A 19,601-nucleotide genomic window follows, 5' to 3' on the forward strand; every position below is an offset into this window, starting at 1 on the left:
AAAACTTGGCAGTTCTGCCATTATCACACTCCTCTCAAAGTTTACATGTTTTTTTCTTTGCAGAGGTATTCTGTGCAAATTGCCTTGATTAGTGCATGACATAAAGCTTCAACATGATGTTCTTTTTTCAGCAATATTCAAGAATAATTCTGTTATGAGTGCTAAAAGCAGACACCTACATCATGAGACTGTATAAAAAAGTGCATTTCTTACGGGCAAACAAGACATACCTGAAATTTATAACCCTCACGACAAATGCAGCAGGTCAAACCTGGTTCCTCAATAAGTTCCTCCATCTGCTTCAGTAATGTTGTTGTGGTGACTACCTGACCTTTCTCATTAGTCTGTTGAAAAAGAATATGTATGATGTTAATGAAAAGACATAGACTTGTCCACAAGCCTGATGGTCATAAATCACTTAGCGTCCTGGAAATTAGCAACATGCGAATTACATTAAGGCAATTCAGGACTCATCTTACAACTGTTTTTCTCACATGAAAGTGGACAATGGAGTAGTTTTCAAGTTCGACTACAGTTTTTCCTGGGATTCACTTTAAATATTTATTATTGGTTGAAAGAAAATAAACTTAATAATTACATTTTATCCATTAGTTGTTCTGGAATTCTTTTTTGCCAATCTTCCAAAGTGAATACTTCTAAATATTACCACAAATGCAGTGAATATCACAGTTCAGTTACATGTGCTCTGCATACAGAAATAATACATTTCCCAATTATCATCTCTCAATCTTCAAGTCAGATGTACAGGACATTGGTTAGGCCACTGTTGGAATGTTGCGTGCAATTCTGGTCTCCTTCCTATCGAAAAGTTGTTGTGAAACTTGAAAGGGTTCAGAAAAGATTTACAAGGATGTTGCCAGGGTTGGAGGATTTGAGCTACAGGGAGAGGCTGAACAGCTGAGCTGTTTTCCCTGGAGCACTGGAGACTGAGAGTTGGCCTTATAGAGGTTTACAAAATTATGAGGGGCGTGGATAGGGTAAATAGGCAGTCTTTTCCCTGGGGTCAGGGAGTCCAGAACTAGAGGGCATAGATTTAGGGAGAGAGGGGAAAGATATAAAAGAGACCTAAGTGGCAACCTTTTCACACAGAGGGTGGTACAGGTATGGAATGAGCTGCTAGAGGAAGTGGTGGAGGCTTGCAACATTTAAGAGGCATTTGGATGGGTATATGAATAGGAAGGGTTTGGAGGAATATGGGCCGGATGCTGGCAGGTGGGACGAGGTTGGGCTGGGATATCTGGTCGGCATGGATGAGTTGGACTGAAGGGTCTGTATCCATGCTGTACATCTCTATGACTAAATGAACACTGAAAGAATTCATGTCATGCGAGAGGTTAGCAAACACTGATCATACCAGCTGTAAGACCAGGTTCAACACAACTCTGCAGATGCTAAATGATGTCATTAGTGCAGCAACACATGGGCTGTAATACTTGCAAGTCTAGAAACTAAGTGAATCCAATAATTGTCTGTTGCATAAATATCAGCAATATGCATGAATACAGACAAAAGGTTGAGAACAAGTACGATTGCTAGTGTTGTGAGATCCATCTATTTGTTCATCTAACAATCTACTAATTTCAAGTTATACCAATGCCAAAGGAGGAAGCTCACAGTTTGTTCAAAGTATTCAGCTCACAGACCATAAATATTTCAAACTGTAATAACCCAACATGTACTAAAAATTTTAGAAATGTTAGCTAAACAGAGATGAACATCACATACGGCAGAACAACTCCAAGGATAGAGAGTGAAACAGGGGAAGGCACAGCGGAGGCCCGAGAGGTGTTTGAGTGTGTTGGAGCATGAACATGTGCATGCATCCAGTTTAGTTACTGCATGGCAGGGGAAATTTTGGATTCAATGTAATTGGAAAGTAATTGGAAGCAACCAAAATAGATTTCAGAAAACAAGATGTGTTTTGCAAAGCTGAATGAATGTTTTAACTAGGTGGCAGATACAGATTGGGAAATGCACTTAGTGTGATGTTCAGGGTTTTCAAAGAGCTGTTAACCATGTACCAGATAAGACCAAAAGAACTTGCAATTGTACAGCAAATTTTTGACTTCAAGATGTCCTAAAGCACTTAACAGCTAATTTTTTTTTAACAATGTGGTAAAAATCAGTACTGAGCAATAAATACTGGCCAGAACACTTCAAAGGTGCCTCAAATAATGCTCTTAACAAAACATCCAAAATGTCAGAATGGATCTTGCTTTAATATTTTTATTGTAAAATAGCACCTGCAACAGTGCACTGGGTTGTCAGTATTTACTGCATTTAGGTTCCATATTGAATCCAAAAGTCATAGGAAACTATAAATGAATTCTGATAGGATGACAAAAATCAGAAAAATGCAGCAGTTGGAGTTAAGTGTCAGTAAATGGAGTATTGTGCTCATTTTTTTAGGAAGACGTCAATAGAATACATTTACTCTAACTATTTGTGAAGATTTGCAACCAATGACTGAAACAGAGACCATGTCAAAAATTTAAATACAGTTTAGACAGATAAGTAAAATCAAGGGAAGTTAAATGGAAACAGTGGGTAAAAGGAATTGAAACTAGAAGTACAGTGCAATTACAAGATGGAAACAGGTCATCTTGATATTTATTTAAGCTGTAGTCCCAACCAACATGTTCATCTTACTTTCATGAACTTTATTTTCAATACATTCTATGTTTACCGTCATTCCAAGAGTGCCTAATGCTTTTTGCCGCATAGCCATTGCCATCCGTTTCTTTTCTGCTCGTGTCTCCTTTCGGGCTGCTTCAATTTTCCTGTTGACTTCTAGGTGTTCTCGTAATGCCTCCAGTAAGTTTTCTGCAAGTGTACCAATGCCTTCATCACTGGAAACCTGCTCCAATTTATGTAGGTTTGTGATGGAGTCTGTTCCAATTAACATCTGATAATTAAACGTACAAAGGAAAAATTACTCTAAGATGTTACCAGGCATTGTAACAGCCTGGGCTCCAGTGTTTGCAATAAACAGATGCTAATATTAACATAACAGACCTGAGATTTTTTTCATTAATTAGGCATCTTCACCTATTACCCAGGATTTTCTAAGAAGTTACAGTAATAATTTACAGCTTCACTACCAGCTGGAATTTCACTCTTTTCATGTGGAGACCACCCTGAGGAATTTCCATTTCTCAATCCTTCATTCAGCTTTCCAACTAAACGCGTACTGTGTGAAGCACATCTGAAATGGGTTAGTGTTGTGAATATGGTAGTGGGAGAGTTTATGGGGTTCTTGTGATGCGGTAATAGTGTCTCTACCTCGGAGCTCAGAGAACCAGGTTCAAGTGCCATCTGCTCTGAGTGTTAGAACATGCCTGACAGGCTGGTCAAAAAAAATCTCACTGAAAAGTTAAGATAAACAATGAGTGTGCAACAAGTGGAAACTGATACTTTATGGCATGAAGTCACAAAATACTCAGCTCCTAGACTTAGTAATGTGTCAACACATTCTGGGGAGTGAGTATGTTTCAGAATTAACCTTTTGTTATACTTAGCAGCTCATTCAATATCTCATTCACTTTCTAGGACTCGAAGTGCTAGGATTTCTCAAATTTCTTCATCTGATACCTAGACTATCCTTGGAACTATTTCCTTGCTTTCCGGACTCATACTTCCAGTGCAACCAGAATGAAATGCAGTATTCAAATTGAGATTTGACCAGTAAACCGCATAACTTCACTTTGGGATATCTGACTTCTAGTCTACTCTATATCATTATGGACAGAGTTCATGGTCCTGGTTTGGTAATGTAGATGTTCAGTTCAAATCTAACCAAGGGAGTTATGACAACATGATCCATAACTGTTCTAAAACATATATTAATATTTCATACATCACATTCTATTTCCCAGATCTTCGCCACTGATTTGATCAATTGTTTTCATTTTGTAGCTTCAGTCCTCTTTACAGTTTATATTCCTACTTTGTGTCATCAACAAATTTGGAAATCAGAAATAATGCTTCTCATCGCAATCATTTATCTAAAATTGAAAACAATCGAGGTCTGAGCACTGATCAATGTAGCACACCACTCTTTACATTTTGCCAATGTGAAAAGGCCCATTAATGCCTCTCTACTTGCTAGCCAGCCAATATGCTATGCCTACATCACAAAAACAAAGAACAATACTGCACAGGAAAAGGTCCTTTGGCTCACCAAGACTTCATTGATACATGAGTAAAAATCACATAACACCAGGCTATAGTCCAACAGGTTTAATTGGAAGCACACTAGCTTTCGGAGCATTGCTCCTTCATCAGGTGGTAGTGGAGGGCTCAATCTTAACACAATTTATAGCAAAAATTTTCAGTGATGTAACTGAAATTATACATTGAAAAATTGATTGTCTGTTAAGCCTTTCATCTGTTAGAATATCTTGCCAGTTTCACTTCTTTCATGTGTAAATCACAAAACCTTTTTTTAAAAAGTTGCATTGTCAGGTTAGCTGTTAACAATGGTGATAGCTAGACAATAAGTTGAATGTGTTAGCCCCCTGTGTTCTCTGTCTATGCCATGATGTTTAGATTGATTCTAATCTAAAAAGTAAGATAAGTACATTTTTCCATGTGTACTTGACTCTTAACTATTCTTATGAAGGTATAAATTAGATTAGATTAGATTACTTACAGTGTGGAAACAGGCCCTTCGGCCCAACAAGTCCACACCGACCCGCCGAAGCGTATACCACCCAGACCCATACATTTACCCCTTCACCTAACACTATGGGCAATTTAGCATGGCCAATTCACCTAACCTGCACATTTTTGGATTGTGGGAGGAAACTGGAGCACCCGGAGGAAACCCACGCAGACACGGGGAGAATGTGCACACAGAGAGTCGCCAGAGGCGGGAATTGAACCCGGGTCTCTGGCGCTATGAGGAAGCAGTGCTAACCACTGTGCCACCGTGCCGCCCATATAGAAACAGGAATAAGCCATTCAGCCCCCAAGTTCACTCTGATTGTGGCTTCAACTTCACATTACTATCCACTCCTTTTACACTTTGGCTCCCTTGTTAGTCAAAGATCTATCCATTCCTGCTTTAAAAATGCACAACAATCTTGCCTTCACAGAAAGTTAGAAAAGGAAGCTTTACAGATGCACAATGCTCAAAAAAAACTCCTCACTTTGGTCTTAAATGGGAGATTTTTAAACCGCTTCTCCTAGTTCTAGTCTCTCCCACAAGGGAAAACATCCTTTCAGTCTGTCATGTCCCCTCAGGGTCCTTTTGTGTTTCACTAAAATCACATGTACAACTTAAAGGGACACAGGCCAAACCTTTCAAACATTTCCACATAACACCCTCATCCCTGGAGTCCTCTATGTGAATCTTTTCTAAACTATTTCTAATACAAGGAGGCTAAAATTTTAAGCAGTATTCCAGATATGGTCTAATAAATGCTCTGCACAACTATTGCAAAACATCCTTGCTTATATATTTCTGTTCCCTTGGAATAAACAACAAAATACAATTAGTCTTTGTATCACTTGCTGTGTGTGCATTAACTTCTTGCAATTCATAACAGGACACCTTGATCCCTGCACATATCAGATTTCTGCAATTTCTCTCCATGTAAGTATACTGCTTTTTGATGTTTCCTGCCAAAGTGGACAAGTTTACATGGTCTTATGTATGATTTTATCTGGTACATTAGTCTATTCACTTAACCTACCTAATTACAAACATCTTACGTCTGACTTTCAGCATACTTTTCTACCTATCTTTATGAAATCATCAAATTTAGAAACTCTACATTGGATCCCTTCATCCAAGTGTTGGATATAAACTATAAATTTTTGAGGTCCGAATACTGATTGTGGTGGCACTCCACTCATTACGGTATGCTAACTTGAAAATCAACCATTTGTGGCTACATTCTGCTTCCTGCTAGCTACACAAATCCTGTATCCACCCTCAATCATGGGCTCATATTTTATGTCATAAACTTTGATGTGGCACGTGGCCACTTAGCTTCCAAGTGCAACCCATAGATTTCCCTTTATCCACATGAAGAACTTGAATAAATTAGTAAAGCACGGCTTCCCTTCCATAAAACCACATTCACCTCTTCCAGTAGACCCATTAACCACCTCTCAGTACTGATCTATAGTGAAATATTCATCCTGGAGATTTAAGAAAATTAATTACAATTTGGAATACCAGATAAAGTGCAGTGTTTAGTAGAGAAATCTTGATTGGTAAATATCTCTGGTCAATATCTCCAGGACAAACTTTGGTTTGAGCAAACTACAATTGATGTACCCATATTTTCAATCCACTGCATCCTTATTTACTGCTATAATGCTAGAAATTCTCTCACAGCTGCATACTGCTTCCTAACAATGTTAATTTCTAGGTCCCCTTTTGTGCTGCTTTTTAAGTATGGCGATTAAGTTGCTAATTCAAAAGGATTGCTTCATAAAATATTGTTGCAGAAGAATATATAAAGTAGGATTAATCCATTCAGCCCATGAGCCATTCCACCATCCAATGAGATAAAAATGTGATCTTCCACTTGAACATCATTCTCCTGCACAATCCTGATTTCACTCTATGCTTTTATTCTGTTGAAATTGATTGTTCAGAGACTTGATCATGAGAGATTGCAGCAGAGTTGGGGGAGGGTCAGGGCTGATCAATGTTGGGGGGTGGGGGGGGGGGCTTTAATAGTAAGGGCTATTTTTTGGGGGGGTTGCACAACTTAATATGAGAAATTAAATGTTCGGGGGGGGGTACCTTTTTTTAGCAGCAGTCAGATGAAGGGGCATCAGATTACATGGGGGCTGCTGGGATGTTGCATTTAGATAGGGTTGTTGAAAGCAAGTTTAGAGGATGTCATGGTTAGGAATTCCGAGGTGGCAGAAAAGGTCAGGTGTGCATGGGGGTGGGGAGGGGTGTTTATATGGTGGTGAGTTCACCATCTTCAGTAGGTTGGTGAGGGTCATTATTTTGCCAAGGCTGGGCCATCTTGAGAAGGTCAGGGAAGGATAATCCAACAGGACTGAGCCACCATTTTGTGAAGGTCATTGGTGTGGGGGTGGGGCACTACATTGTCCATTTTGAGTTGTTTAGTGGCAGAAGACACAGGGTAGTGGTAGAAGACTGTTTTTATGACTGGAGGCTGGTGTCCAGTGGTGTTTGATTTGGATAAATGCTGGGTCCCTTATTTGTGATATTCATAAATGATGATAGATGAGAATGCAAGAGGGATAGGGTGAGAAATATGTTTGAGAGTGATACAAAGATTAAGTCAGCAGGTTGAGTGAAAATTTAGATATGGACAGGTTGGTCAAGTGGGTATATCAGAGGCAGACAGAATTTAACCCTGAAAAATGTGAGGTGATGCAATTTGGAATAAAGTAACAAGACATGGGATCTTGGGATTCTTGTCCACAGATCCCTGAAAGTGGTTTGACAGATTAATAGAGTAGTTAAGGCAGCATACAGGTCACTTCATTTATCAGTCTAGACATAAATCATAACAGCAGGGAAATTATATTAGAGCTCTACACAATTTTGGTTAGGCCACAATACTGGAAGGAAGTGATTACACTGGAGAGAGTCCAGAAAAGATTCACAAGGATGTTGCCCAGGATAGAGCATTTCAGCTGTGAAGAGAGGCTGGATAAACTCAGGTTGTTTTCTTTGGAGGTAGAGAAGGTTGAGTGGACACCCGACAGAGATGCATATGATTATGAGGGCATGGACAGGGTGAATCGAAAGCAACTGTTCCCCTAGTTGAAGGGTAAAGAACAAGGAGGCACATATTTAATGTGAAAAGCAAGTGGATTTGTGAGGGTGGTTGGGATCCTCGATCTTTAGAAAGCACTTGAAAAATCAAAACATATAAAGACTTTGGGCCGAGTGTAGGTAGCAGTGCATTTTTGACAGTGCAGACTTGATGGGTTAAAGGGCCTCTTTTGTACTGCAGGATTTCATAATTCTTGAACATACTTCATGACTGAGCTTGATTCTTGCATTCTTTACATCTCAAGAGAATATACCACCCAATGCACATATTCTTTCTTCATAGGATTATCCCTCCATCCTGGGAATTAGTTTGGTGAACGTTCATTTCATGTTCTTTAAGTTCATGTTTCCACAGGTCAGGAGACCAAATTGCACACAACGCTCCACAAACTTTTTCTGAGGTTCTATACAATTGCAGTAAGATAGGTTTACTCCTCTATTTCAATGTTCTTGTATTAAAAGTTAACATACCATTTGCCTTAATTGCTTGCTGTACTAACATGTTCATCTTCAATGACTCATGAAAAAGTACATGCAAGATCCTCAAAAGTTCAAACCTCCCAGTTTCTCACCTTTTAATACTCTGTATTTATTTTTTTCTAAAGTGCATAAACTTACATTTCTCTACACTGTATTCCACTGAACAATTTTTGCCCACTTAGCTTCTCCAGACCCCTTGTACCATCTTCGTCTCCTCCTTAAGTCTCACTTCCACCTAGTCTTGTGTTAAATGCAACTATGAAATATTACATTTAATGCCAAATCCAAGTCCTTGAGCAGAACTGTGAAAAGCTGGGGCCCAAGCACTAATCCTTGCAGTATGTCAATATTCAGAAATAAGCAAAGGTCATGTTTGAAAAAAAAAAACTTAGTTCACACATTCAATCTGTTAGTTCCACAATCAGCTTGAGTTGGCAGGAGGTGACTAAGGTCATTTGATCTAGACTTGAGCAGGCAAGGAGAGAACATTAGGTTCACTCTACTACTACTCCCTCTCTCCAGCAATTTACTTTAGTGCACTTGTGCTCATTCTTTGAGGGCTATACTACAAAGTTGCCTACCACAGACAAACCACTTGTTGAATCTGAGCCAGTGTTTCCCAAACAATTTTCTGGTGTGACTCAATTTTAATGCTTCAGACTTGTATGATCTTGCTGAGTATTTGGGTGAGGTACAACAATTGTTGACTTGGGGGCATGGAGCACCTTCAGTTGTTGAGTGGAGTTTGGTAGGTAGTTTCAGCTGATATAACAGAGATGAAATGAATTGAGCGTTCTCCCCATTCCCACTCTCTTCACCAAACCTCATCTCTCCTCCTTTTGCTGTACTTCTATCTGACCCAACCTTAACCACACTTTGCGTATCCACTGCAACCCTGAAAACTTTCTCTGGCGATCCCATGGAGTGCCATGATCCACAGTTTGGGACAGTCGAGTGAGATCCTGTTATTGAGTTCAAATTTTCCACAAAAATGATTGCCTGCTCTGCTTTCCAATCATGAAGTGTAGCAAACTAGGAGATCAGAAAATGTACAAAGGCTAGGAAAGGTAATGAGGCAGATTGAAGAAAAAAGATTGAAAGAGAGAAGATAAAACTAACTTGTGTAGGAGGGTGCTGCATAGCCAGTCCACGCAGTAGGCGGAGAATAAAAGGAAGAGCTGGTTTTGATAAGAACTTCTTCCACACATCTGCATCAAGGCTGTAAGCAGTAAAAACATCAGTGTTAAAACCAATCACCAATATGGTCATCAGTAACAGTGTGGGGTTCCAAACATTACACATTTCTACGACTTGGGTTTTCTCCTTTCTTGGTATTAACTAAGTCTCAAAGCTACCCTCTCATTAACATTTATTTACCCAGATAATTTCCTGCTAAAGAAACAAAATTAAATATTTAGTACAAGCCAAATGAATCTCACTTTTTGGCACTTGGGATGTGTTTCCGGATGTATTCTAAAGCATTCTGGGTTATTCCCTTCTGCAGAATAAGTTCCTTTAGCTGATGTCCATTGCTGTTGTTTTTGATTCCTGCAGCAATTTTACAGAAACAATCCAAGAAAACCTTGTCATCGGTGTTATGTTCTTCATCATATCTAAGAACAGAACAACAGAGATAGGAAAGGATTAGAAAGGTCATGAGTACAATAGAACGATGAAAAGTTGGGCAAGTGAGGGAAAGCAAGACCATGTTGGATACTATAAACTATTAGATGAATCTTTAAATTAAACATTTAAATTTAAACATGTCAATACTAACATGGCTTCTTCAGAAATGAAGATGCATTGTGAAGTTGCATTGATTAGACAAGTTAATGTTACATCACCCCTTAAAATTTTAAACCAACTCTGAAGTATTTAGCTGTATGAAAGTAATTCTGTAAAAGTGCTGGGCTCCAGAATGATCACATGCATATCATCAATCACAAGTCAGCAAATGTTTCTTACTTGTCAAAATTACAGTAGGGTTTGAATCGATCAACAAGAATCTGCATTTTCTCCAGTTCCCCGAAGGACAGGTATGGGATAATACGTAACAAACCCTGGAGAACACTGGGATTGGAACGGACAAATGTCGAATTAATCTGGTCCAACAGCATCACCAGCTGATCTTTGTCTCCTGTCAGCAGCAAGTTACCCTGGTGGCAAGAGATAGGTTTAGTGATAGACTTCTATAACTAGGGAGAGAACATAGTAGTCAGCTCTAAGGATATACATTGACAAAAGCAAAGAAATGTTTCTATGTCCTATGCAGTGCGTTCCTGAACAGCCAGGATCATGAACTTGGAACTCAGATGGTTGAGTAAATTCTGTACAAAATCTTTTATCTCACTTTCTCAGGAGTTTACCTTGGTCCATTCTTCTTCACTGGTTATGCTCTTCCCTTACAGAAGACCGTAATTGCTACATGAATGCAGATGCCTCTCTGTTCTAACCTTTCCAGCTTCTTCCCTGTTTGCCAGAATTATTACTGAACTGTTCTAGTGGCATTCTTATTGTCCATGAACTTCTTACCCAATGACCCTCAATGTCATCAAGAATCCAATGCTTTACTGTGACCCAAAGAATTGACAAGATCTTCGTTTGCACCTGTGTAGACTTGCATGATCGCACCTGACATCTCTTAAGTAACTACCTTCGATCTATATTTCCATTCAAATCCTATGATTCTTTGTTCGTTGCTTTCCCATCCTTTTCAGTCAAACAATGCTGGCTGCTTTTTGAAAATCTGCCTTACGACCTTTCAATACTCCTCTGATTACCTCCTCGCTTCCTTTGTTCAAAAGCTTCCAGAGACACTTTTCATCAATAAAAGCTGAAATTATGATTTCAGAAGTACTTTAAAAAACATGAAATCTTTTTCTTTTCATTGTTGCTTCTTTTGTTTAACTTTTTCCTTATTCTTTCCATACTAACGGCTCAGAGGACAAGTACACTAGGGGTTCTGGTTGTAGGCCATAACAGAGCTCAAATGCTTGAACTCTTGGTTTTTAATTTTATCACTTTTCTGCCTAATCTAAAATAAATGCATCAACAATCATTGGAACACATACCTAATGGAATTAGCACTGTTCCTCAAATCATGGTTACTGGATCATATCTCAAATATTAAGGTCAAAATGGGGCTGCTTGCAGATATCTGCACAATTCTATTTACAATTATTCAGATAGTGAAGCATTCCAAGCCCAAATTCAACAAGATGTAGGCTAATGGGTGATGAATAACATTTCCCATGCAAGCATCAGGAAATGATCAGTGCTAACAAGGGTTTAACCTTTGACATTGAATTTCAAACTTACTCAACATCAACAGCCCGGTTTCTAGAAACTCAATTGAAACTTCTATAAGAACTCTTAGGAGTTGGGCACTCTGTGGTGAGTGACTTACCCTCCAAGTCCCTAACTTCTCTCCAATATCTACTGACATCAAGTCAGGACTATCCCATTTTCTGGGACAACTACAGCTCTGCCAACACTCAAGCAGCTCAAGAACAGCCAGAACAAAGAAATCAGCCCACCTACCTCTGGTGCACAATGGTTGTGATGGGTAATACCCACAGGATACATTGCAATAACTCACCTAAGGTTTGCTGGAAAAACATTTTGTCAAAGTTTTTCATTTAGCACTCATGAGACCAATTTGCAAAAGCTACCAAATTAAAAGGAAAACAACATTCATATATGGGAGCGGAGTCGTGACTGATTGACAAGTGCGCTCTGATAGGTAGAGGTATGGCCACAAAGAATGCATCTGGTAATCATGACTAAACAAAGCAGGTTGTCCTGAGAATGGCTGTCAACTATTCAGATGAGTTGGAACAAGTATAGTGTGGGCACTTGTTTTTGTCTTCAAAGGACAGGGCTCTGTGTATTAATCTATGTAGCTATGTATTAATGTAAATGTGTGAATTACATTTAATGCTTTTTTGGGGGATGGGTGTGTGTGTGCACGTGCACGCGGTTGCGTTTTCAAACATGCTCAATGGAGTAGGGCCAGTAACTTGCTTGTAATGAGCAACCGAAGGGATATATAGTGTTTGATACGATCCACCAATCTTTGAGAAGTACAACCTACACATCTGGCATGACACAGGTACTGAAATTCACAGACTATATTACTCACGTATGTGTTAGGCAGAGTGTCTGCTTGCTTTGGCTGCAACATGTTATTAGGGAACACTATTCATGTTGCTACTGCATAGCAGTAGTAACTTCATCTGTTGCTCAAGCATTTGAGACACATTACTCTTGGGTACTGATGGAGACTGGGTGCTTTCCAGGACTAAAAGTCACATCCTTACAGCTATTCATGCGTTTGCACTATATATAGCAAGAAACTATCAGAATAATCTTAAGCTTTACATACTACAACAATGCAATAACATGAGTGATGTTTACCATTAACATGTTACTGGGACCGAGCCAAAAGGACTTTCTGTCCATCACACAAATAAGTAATGTAGTCAACGAATTTCAGTGCAGGTGTGATGGGGTGAGTAGGTCATATGTTCCAAAGACCAGCAGCTCATATCAAATAGCATATCCTTTCACTGTTCACAACAGTAAGGTTCTGATCCTGTTCAACTCAAAAACTTACAACATAGTATCTATTCTCTGGCTTGATTTGCAGGGCATTTTTTTAATTAATCAGAGTTAAAAATCACACATCAGCATGTTATAGTCCGACAAGTTAATTTGGAAGCACTAGCTTTCAGAGTGCTGCTCCTTCATCATCTGTTGGACCCTAATCTGGAGTTGTGAGATTGTTAAATTGTGAGATTGTTAACTTGGCACCACCCCCCCTCCCCCCCAGTACAACACTGACTCCTCCACATCTTAGCTAATCATGAGTGATGGTCAATACCAAGATGAGTGATGGTCAATACCAGCTTTGCCAGACTCCATACTCAAAGAATGAAAAAATGTATTAAGCTTTTCCAGTGACTGTCCATACAATAGTCGAGTAAAATTCACATTGCACATGTATGAGGGGAATGGGAGGAAATAATAGCCAAACCCACTGCACTCATCAACATGGCTCGCTGGAAAGCACTCCTCCTTTATTTTTACTAAGGGTACCAATTCCAATGCTAATTGCAATAACATTTCAGAGACCTGTGCTGGACACAGCTTTTCTTTGCTGGCTGCTCAAAGTTGCAAAAACATTTTTTGTAAGATTTCATTTTCTCCAGGTGCTGATTCTCAAAGAAGGTGATTGTCACTAGCTCCATTCCCAAAATTCCACTTGCAGAAAAATCGTTGGATCTTGAGAATTTAATACAATACTCACTCTATCCTCAGTCAGTGGTTCTGCGTTTGCTTCATCTAGAATTATCTCCATGATGCTAAGCACTTGCTCAGCAATTGTTGCACCACCACTGTCTTTACTCTCCTGTTCTGCCAGCAGTGCCTAAAATACAAACAATGTCTTAGTAAGAGCAAACTAACAATTGACTTCAGAAAATACAGTATGTGCTGACTTATTTCTAATATTTCTTTTAATCCAAATAATTATGTTCTTGTACAAACTGTTCAATATTTATTTGTGTTCATTAACTGACCCTTTCATAAGTTTGAATAAAAGGAGCTTCAAACTCCATAACTATTTATAGCCTTCTAGAAAGAAATATTTTGCTACCAATAGATAGACCAACTCAGCAGCAAGCTGCTGGACTTAGGCAGCACATCACCAAACATTTCCACTTGTTCCAGGGCATTTCTGATGAACATCGTCGAGTTACAATAATTCCATTTAAGGTCGAGAACTCACTAGGTTCAGTGTCCCCAGCATTACATTCAGAGGGTTCATCTCTGGTTTAATCAATTGTTGTCGATTCACCTTCACCTTTACACAGTAACTGAACAGCTTCAGAAGCACCTATTGAGAAGAGGAAAACAATCTAAGTCACACCTAACTATTATGAAACATGTAACTTGGCACTAAAACTGATAAGCTTAGAGTCACAATTCAAGTGATGCAGCAAATACTGTACAAATTATCAAAAATAACTTACACAGTCTTTTTCAAAATTATACTATGAATATTGTGGTGCCTGAATCCATTCTTCGGAAGTCACAAAGCACCATGTTTGGGACTTTGATGAACTGCTCACACCTCAACCACTCAAAATCTCTCCACTTTCTGCAGGACTAAAGTCGGCAGTGTGACAGGATACATAGCACCAATCTGTGAAAGTCTCACAGAATGGTATATATTTGTAAATGGTTAGTCAGTATGGTGCTTCAAGCCCAGAATGCAATCACAAAGAATATTATAGAACAGGAGTCTTCTAGTCACTGAGACTGGGGCAGGTGCTTCCTCAAAAGGATAGTAACTAAACAATGCTATTGTATAGAGTGTTCCAGTGTTTTTGGTGCAAGTTGATTGGTCAAAATGCTCAGCAAAGCATAAATGTTACCACAGTTTCCATGAAAATAATGCTTAAATCTCGATGATCAATTTACACCAGTTAGAATCTGGTAAGATACTTCGTACCAACGTTTATTCATTCATGTCCTCCACTCTTTCCTATCCTCACCATTCCTGTTCTTCATTCTGTATTAACTTATAAACTGGGATAAGGTGCAATCACAATATTCAATATTATAATTGACTACAAAGTCCTCACTTAATTTGGGCCAGTCTCTCAAACCAATACCTGCACCTTATATTTGGTATGTGGTACTTATTATGTAAATGGTATACGTATTACATCAACTTACTAAGATTACTTCAAAACCTTGCTACCTCCATGAAAGAGAAAAGCAGGGATATCATGGGACTATCATGTTTCTTCGAGTAATACATCATTCAGAGTGTCAAAACATTGTAGGCAAAATCTTTAGCATATCTGAAGTCTCAAATTAAATATAATTGATCAATTAAAGTCATTACTAACTCTACAATAAGGAAATTACAGTCTTCCTTGATAAAAATGGTCAAATAACAGCTGACTAGGTGAAACTTGAATGATAAAGATAAATTCAGATCCCAGATAGGGATAATTAGCAATTAACAGAATAATTATTTAATACCTCAATTCATACGAGAGGTTAGGTGCTTTGTCCCCAGTGTCTTACACATCAAAATCAATTCAATATTTTGAATGAACACAGGCTAAAATCTCTTGTTTATTGTGAAATGTGGGAAGATGTGTTATAATAACATGACAGTAATTGGATTAGTAGAAAACTTGGATAGACACTTTCATTTGATATTAACTTTCTATTTAGTCCTTCAGTCAGAGTAATCATCAGGTTATAACGGGAGAGCTAACACCTTGTGAGGTGAAAGTCTCACAGAATGGTATATATTTGTAAATGGTTAGTCAGTATGGTGCTTCAAGCCCAGAATGCAATCACAAAGAATATTATAGAACAGGAGTCTTCTAGTCACTGAGACTGGGGCAGGTGCTTCCTCAAAAGGATAGTAACTAAACAATGCTATTGTATAGAGTGTTCCAGTGTTTTTGGTGCAAGTTGATTGGTCAAAATGCTCAGCAAAGCATAAATGTTACCACAGTTTCCATGAAAATAATGCTTAAATCTCGATGATCAATTTACACCAGTTAGAAGCAACATACCAGAATATACTGTGACAATGAGGCTATTTAATGTTTATAAGGCACAGATCCCACCCAAAGCAAATGTAACCTTACGCTTAACTGACAAGACAGTCTACAGATATGGCCATAAACGATTTAAAATGACTAGTAAATTACCTTCCAAAGTAACACGCAAGAATAGCCTGGTGCTTTTCTGTTTTGAACTTAAGGGGAAGAGGTTAAGATCTTATTAATGTCAGGATGTTTCTCAAAACCTAGGACTAAACAGGATTAAATCTAGGATTTAACAGTCAGATACTAAGAACTGTAAGAACAAAGCAACATGCAACTTCTGCAAGAACACACTGAGAAGACAATGCCCGAGATACAGAACTTCAATTCCCTGACAGTCCCATCACAATTTATTCTCATGTCCCATCACACATGGTATGAAAAGAAAATGCCACACATGCAGTACTTTGGTTCTCTGACATCAAAACTAGGTGGAAGTGCCTGACACATAATTCACCAGAGATAATTGCCACTCATACAATCATTGAGGTAATACAAATGCACCACTATCAATAGATTTCAGCATTAAGGAACCATTCCCTCTGCAACATTCCAATCCTCTGGTCCATCACTTCAACATTTACTTCTCATCAGAAAGTGCAAAACCCTGGCATCTCACTTCCAACCTTCCCACTGTCCAGAGACTCAAACACTTGTACATGAAGAAGTGATTTGTTTATACTCTTTCCATCTTGGCACCCTGTTTGCCTGTTTGTGATATTACCATTTATATGCTGAGGAAACCAAATGCAGATTAAGTGAGTAATTTGCTGAACACTGCCATTCAGCAAGCACACATGACCTTGACAGCTTTCATGATTACTTACCACTTGAATTTTCTCTCTTAGCTTGCCTCTTGCACTGTCCAACAGAAGTTGAAGAAAAACACCTCATCTTTCAATTAGGTAGTTGGCAGACTTCTGGCCTCAATACTGAGTCAACATCCAATCTCTGGGGTAATAGGTGTTGGCAATGATTCTGCTGAAACATTTTTACCTCCTCAATTCTTTCTTTATTTCTTAACTAATTCCATTAAAATTTCTTTGTGCCTTGCTTCCTCACGTAATCATTCCTGTCTTCCATTCTTTTATCAGAAAAAGAATGGTGGGGCTAGAAATTGTGCTTGGTTACAAATTAATCTTTAAGTTTCTACATTTCTGATCAAAAGTCATAAATTTGAGAATTTAATAGCTCAGCTCTTCACCAATGCTGACTGATTCACTGAAGTGTATTTTTTAAAAATCAGATTTCTGACATCCACAGTAGTTTCGCTCTAGAAATAATCTGGATTGAATTAGTTGCGTCTGTTTGTGGAGACTTAGAATGATAAAGTATAATGAACTTAAGCAAACCTGCAGCTAGCTCTTCTCCCCCCCCCCCCCCCCCCCCCCCAATTTTAACATAGTACAGGAGGCAGAAATTTGGCTTTTTGGATCTCTGTGGACTTCCTGAAAAAACTGATTATTCCTATTCTGTTGCTCTTTCTCCCTAGCACTGTAATTTCCCTTCAACTATTTTCCCCATTACCCTTTCAAGGTTAGTACAACTGCATTCACCATCCTTTCGGATGATACATTCACAATTGTAAATGTCTCATTTTGTTACAAAAAAAATCTTGCCTTTGGTTTTGTCAAATATTTTAAATTTGTACACTATGGTTACCAACCTAGAACTCTCAAAAGTATGACACAGAAAGAGGCCATTTGGCCCATGACATCTCATGGGCTCTCCTGCCTTCTCCCCATTACACTGCTCATCATTTCTTTTCAAATTACCATTTAATTATCTTTTGAATACCTCAACAGAACCTTCCTCCACCACTCTCTTAGATAGTACATTCCAGATCCTAACCACTTGCTGCATGAAAAAGGTTTTCTTCATATCACTACTGCTTCTTTTATTCATTATTTAAAATCTGAGCTACTTCATTCTCGATCCTTTCACAAAAGGGAACATTTGATATTTTGCATCAGTCTTCAAAATAGAAGACTTTAGTAGCATTCCAAAAAAGAAACACAAATAATCCAGGGTCAAAGGGAGGAAAGGAAATGCATACCAAAGCTAATGGTCGAGAATAAGTACTAAGGAAACTAATGTGGCCAAAGGCCAATATATTCCCTAAACCTGAGGAGATGCAGCCTGGACTTTTAAAAGAATTAGCCACTGAGAGTGAGGAAGTGAATAGTAAACTTCCAAAAATCCTTAGATTCTGGGACAGTTCCAAAAGATCCATCAATAAAGCACCCCCATACAAAAAGGGACGATCACAAAAAATACTATAGACCAGTTAACATAACCCAAGTCATTTGGAAAATGTTAAAGTCTGTTATAAAGGATGCAATAGCAGAGCATTTAGAAATTTATAATATAATCAAACAGAGTCAGCATGTCTCCATGAAGATAAAACCATGCCTGAAAAATTCATTAGAATTCTGAGGTGATGACTAACAGGATAGATAAAGGGGAACCTATAGATGTAATATCTTTATTTCCAAAAGACATTGAGGCAAGTACCACACATTAGGCCACTTAATAGGATAAGAGTCATGATGTTGGAAGTAGTATATTAAGCTTGAATAGAGAATTGGCTAATTAATTAAAGACAAAAAATGTAGAATTCACAGTAGTCTGTAGTGAAGTACAAAAGGGATCAATGCTGGGGCCACAATTATCAACTGCATTAATGACTTGGATAAAGGCAGTGAACATATTATAGCCACGTTTGGGGATGACAAAAACAGTGGAAAGCAAATTGTGAGAATGACAGAGTATGCTGAAGGTTATAGACTAGTTAATTAAGTGGGCAAAAACTTGGCAGATGGAATATAAATGTTGGAAAATTTGAGGTTATGCACCTTAGCAAGAGCCAAATGGCCATATGTGCTCTTATTAATTTTATCTGTTTCTGTTATCTTGTCAAATTTAAATATTGACAGTCTATTAATGCCCGGGTAAAAAAATGAGGTCTGCAGATGCTGGAGATCACAGTTGAAAATGTGTTGCTGGTTAAAGCACAGCAGGTTAGGCAGCATCCAAGGAATAGGAAATTCGACGTTTCGGGCATGGCTTATGCCCGAAATGTCAAATTTCCTATTCCTTGGATGCTGCCTAACCTGCTGTGCTTTAACTAGCAACACATTTTCAAGTCTATTAATGCCATCTTCTCATCAATTTCAAACCCTTTGAGCAACTGAATTTCTTTCTCTTTGACCACACCTGGTTATCATTTGTTAAATACAAACTATGGTAATAGTCCAGGCATGCCCCTGGCCTGCATGTGTAAATCCACATTTTGGCTGATCAGCCCTACTCTTCCCCTTAGCATACTTTTACAATTTACATGGCTAAAGACAACCTTGGGATTCACTTAAATGTTAGTTGCTGATCTCTTTTTGTATTTGCTTTTAGCTTCTCACTTTTTTTTTATTTAAAACTAATCCTGAAACCTTCTGTATTCAGGCCAGTTCTCAATTGTATTTTCAATGCAACATCTGTCCTAAATATATATTTTTTCTCTATCATAATTTCTATATATTTTGTCATTTAAGCAGCTCTCCAGGTTTGTTTGTCCCCACTTTTCCCTTTCAAAGAATATATCTTTACTGTGCCCAAAGCATTTATTCATGACAATAGCTCATTGTTCAACTGCCTTTTTCCCACCAACCATTGACTCTAGTTTATTTGACACAAAT

The 19,601-nt window shown here is 38.4% G+C and overlaps 1 protein-coding gene across 1 annotated transcript in view; it reads right to left on the reverse strand.

Annotated features, from left to right (window-relative positions):
• The window catches only part of ubr4 (ubiquitin protein ligase E3 component n-recognin 4), a 188,234-nt gene that overhangs the window by 6,393 nt on the left and 162,240 nt on the right, over positions 1-19,601 (reverse strand). Inside the window, exons 93-99 of the mRNA XM_060852252.1 lie at positions 14,064-14,171; positions 13,584-13,703; positions 10,241-10,431; positions 9,715-9,888; positions 9,395-9,494; positions 2,708-2,926; positions 231-344 (exon numbers count right to left, since the gene is read on the reverse strand). Coding sequence (XP_060708235.1) covers positions 231-344; positions 2,708-2,926; positions 9,395-9,494; positions 9,715-9,888; positions 10,241-10,431; positions 13,584-13,703; positions 14,064-14,171 — 1,026 coding nt within the window. The remainder of the gene's footprint in view (positions 1-230; positions 345-2,707; positions 2,927-9,394; positions 9,495-9,714; positions 9,889-10,240; positions 10,432-13,583; positions 13,704-14,063; positions 14,172-19,601) is intronic.

Source organism: Hemiscyllium ocellatum, chromosome 37, assembly GCF_020745735.1.
Source record: "Hemiscyllium ocellatum isolate sHemOce1 chromosome 37, sHemOce1.pat.X.cur, whole genome shotgun sequence".
NCBI lineage: Eukaryota > Metazoa > Chordata > Chondrichthyes > Orectolobiformes > Hemiscylliidae > Hemiscyllium > Hemiscyllium ocellatum.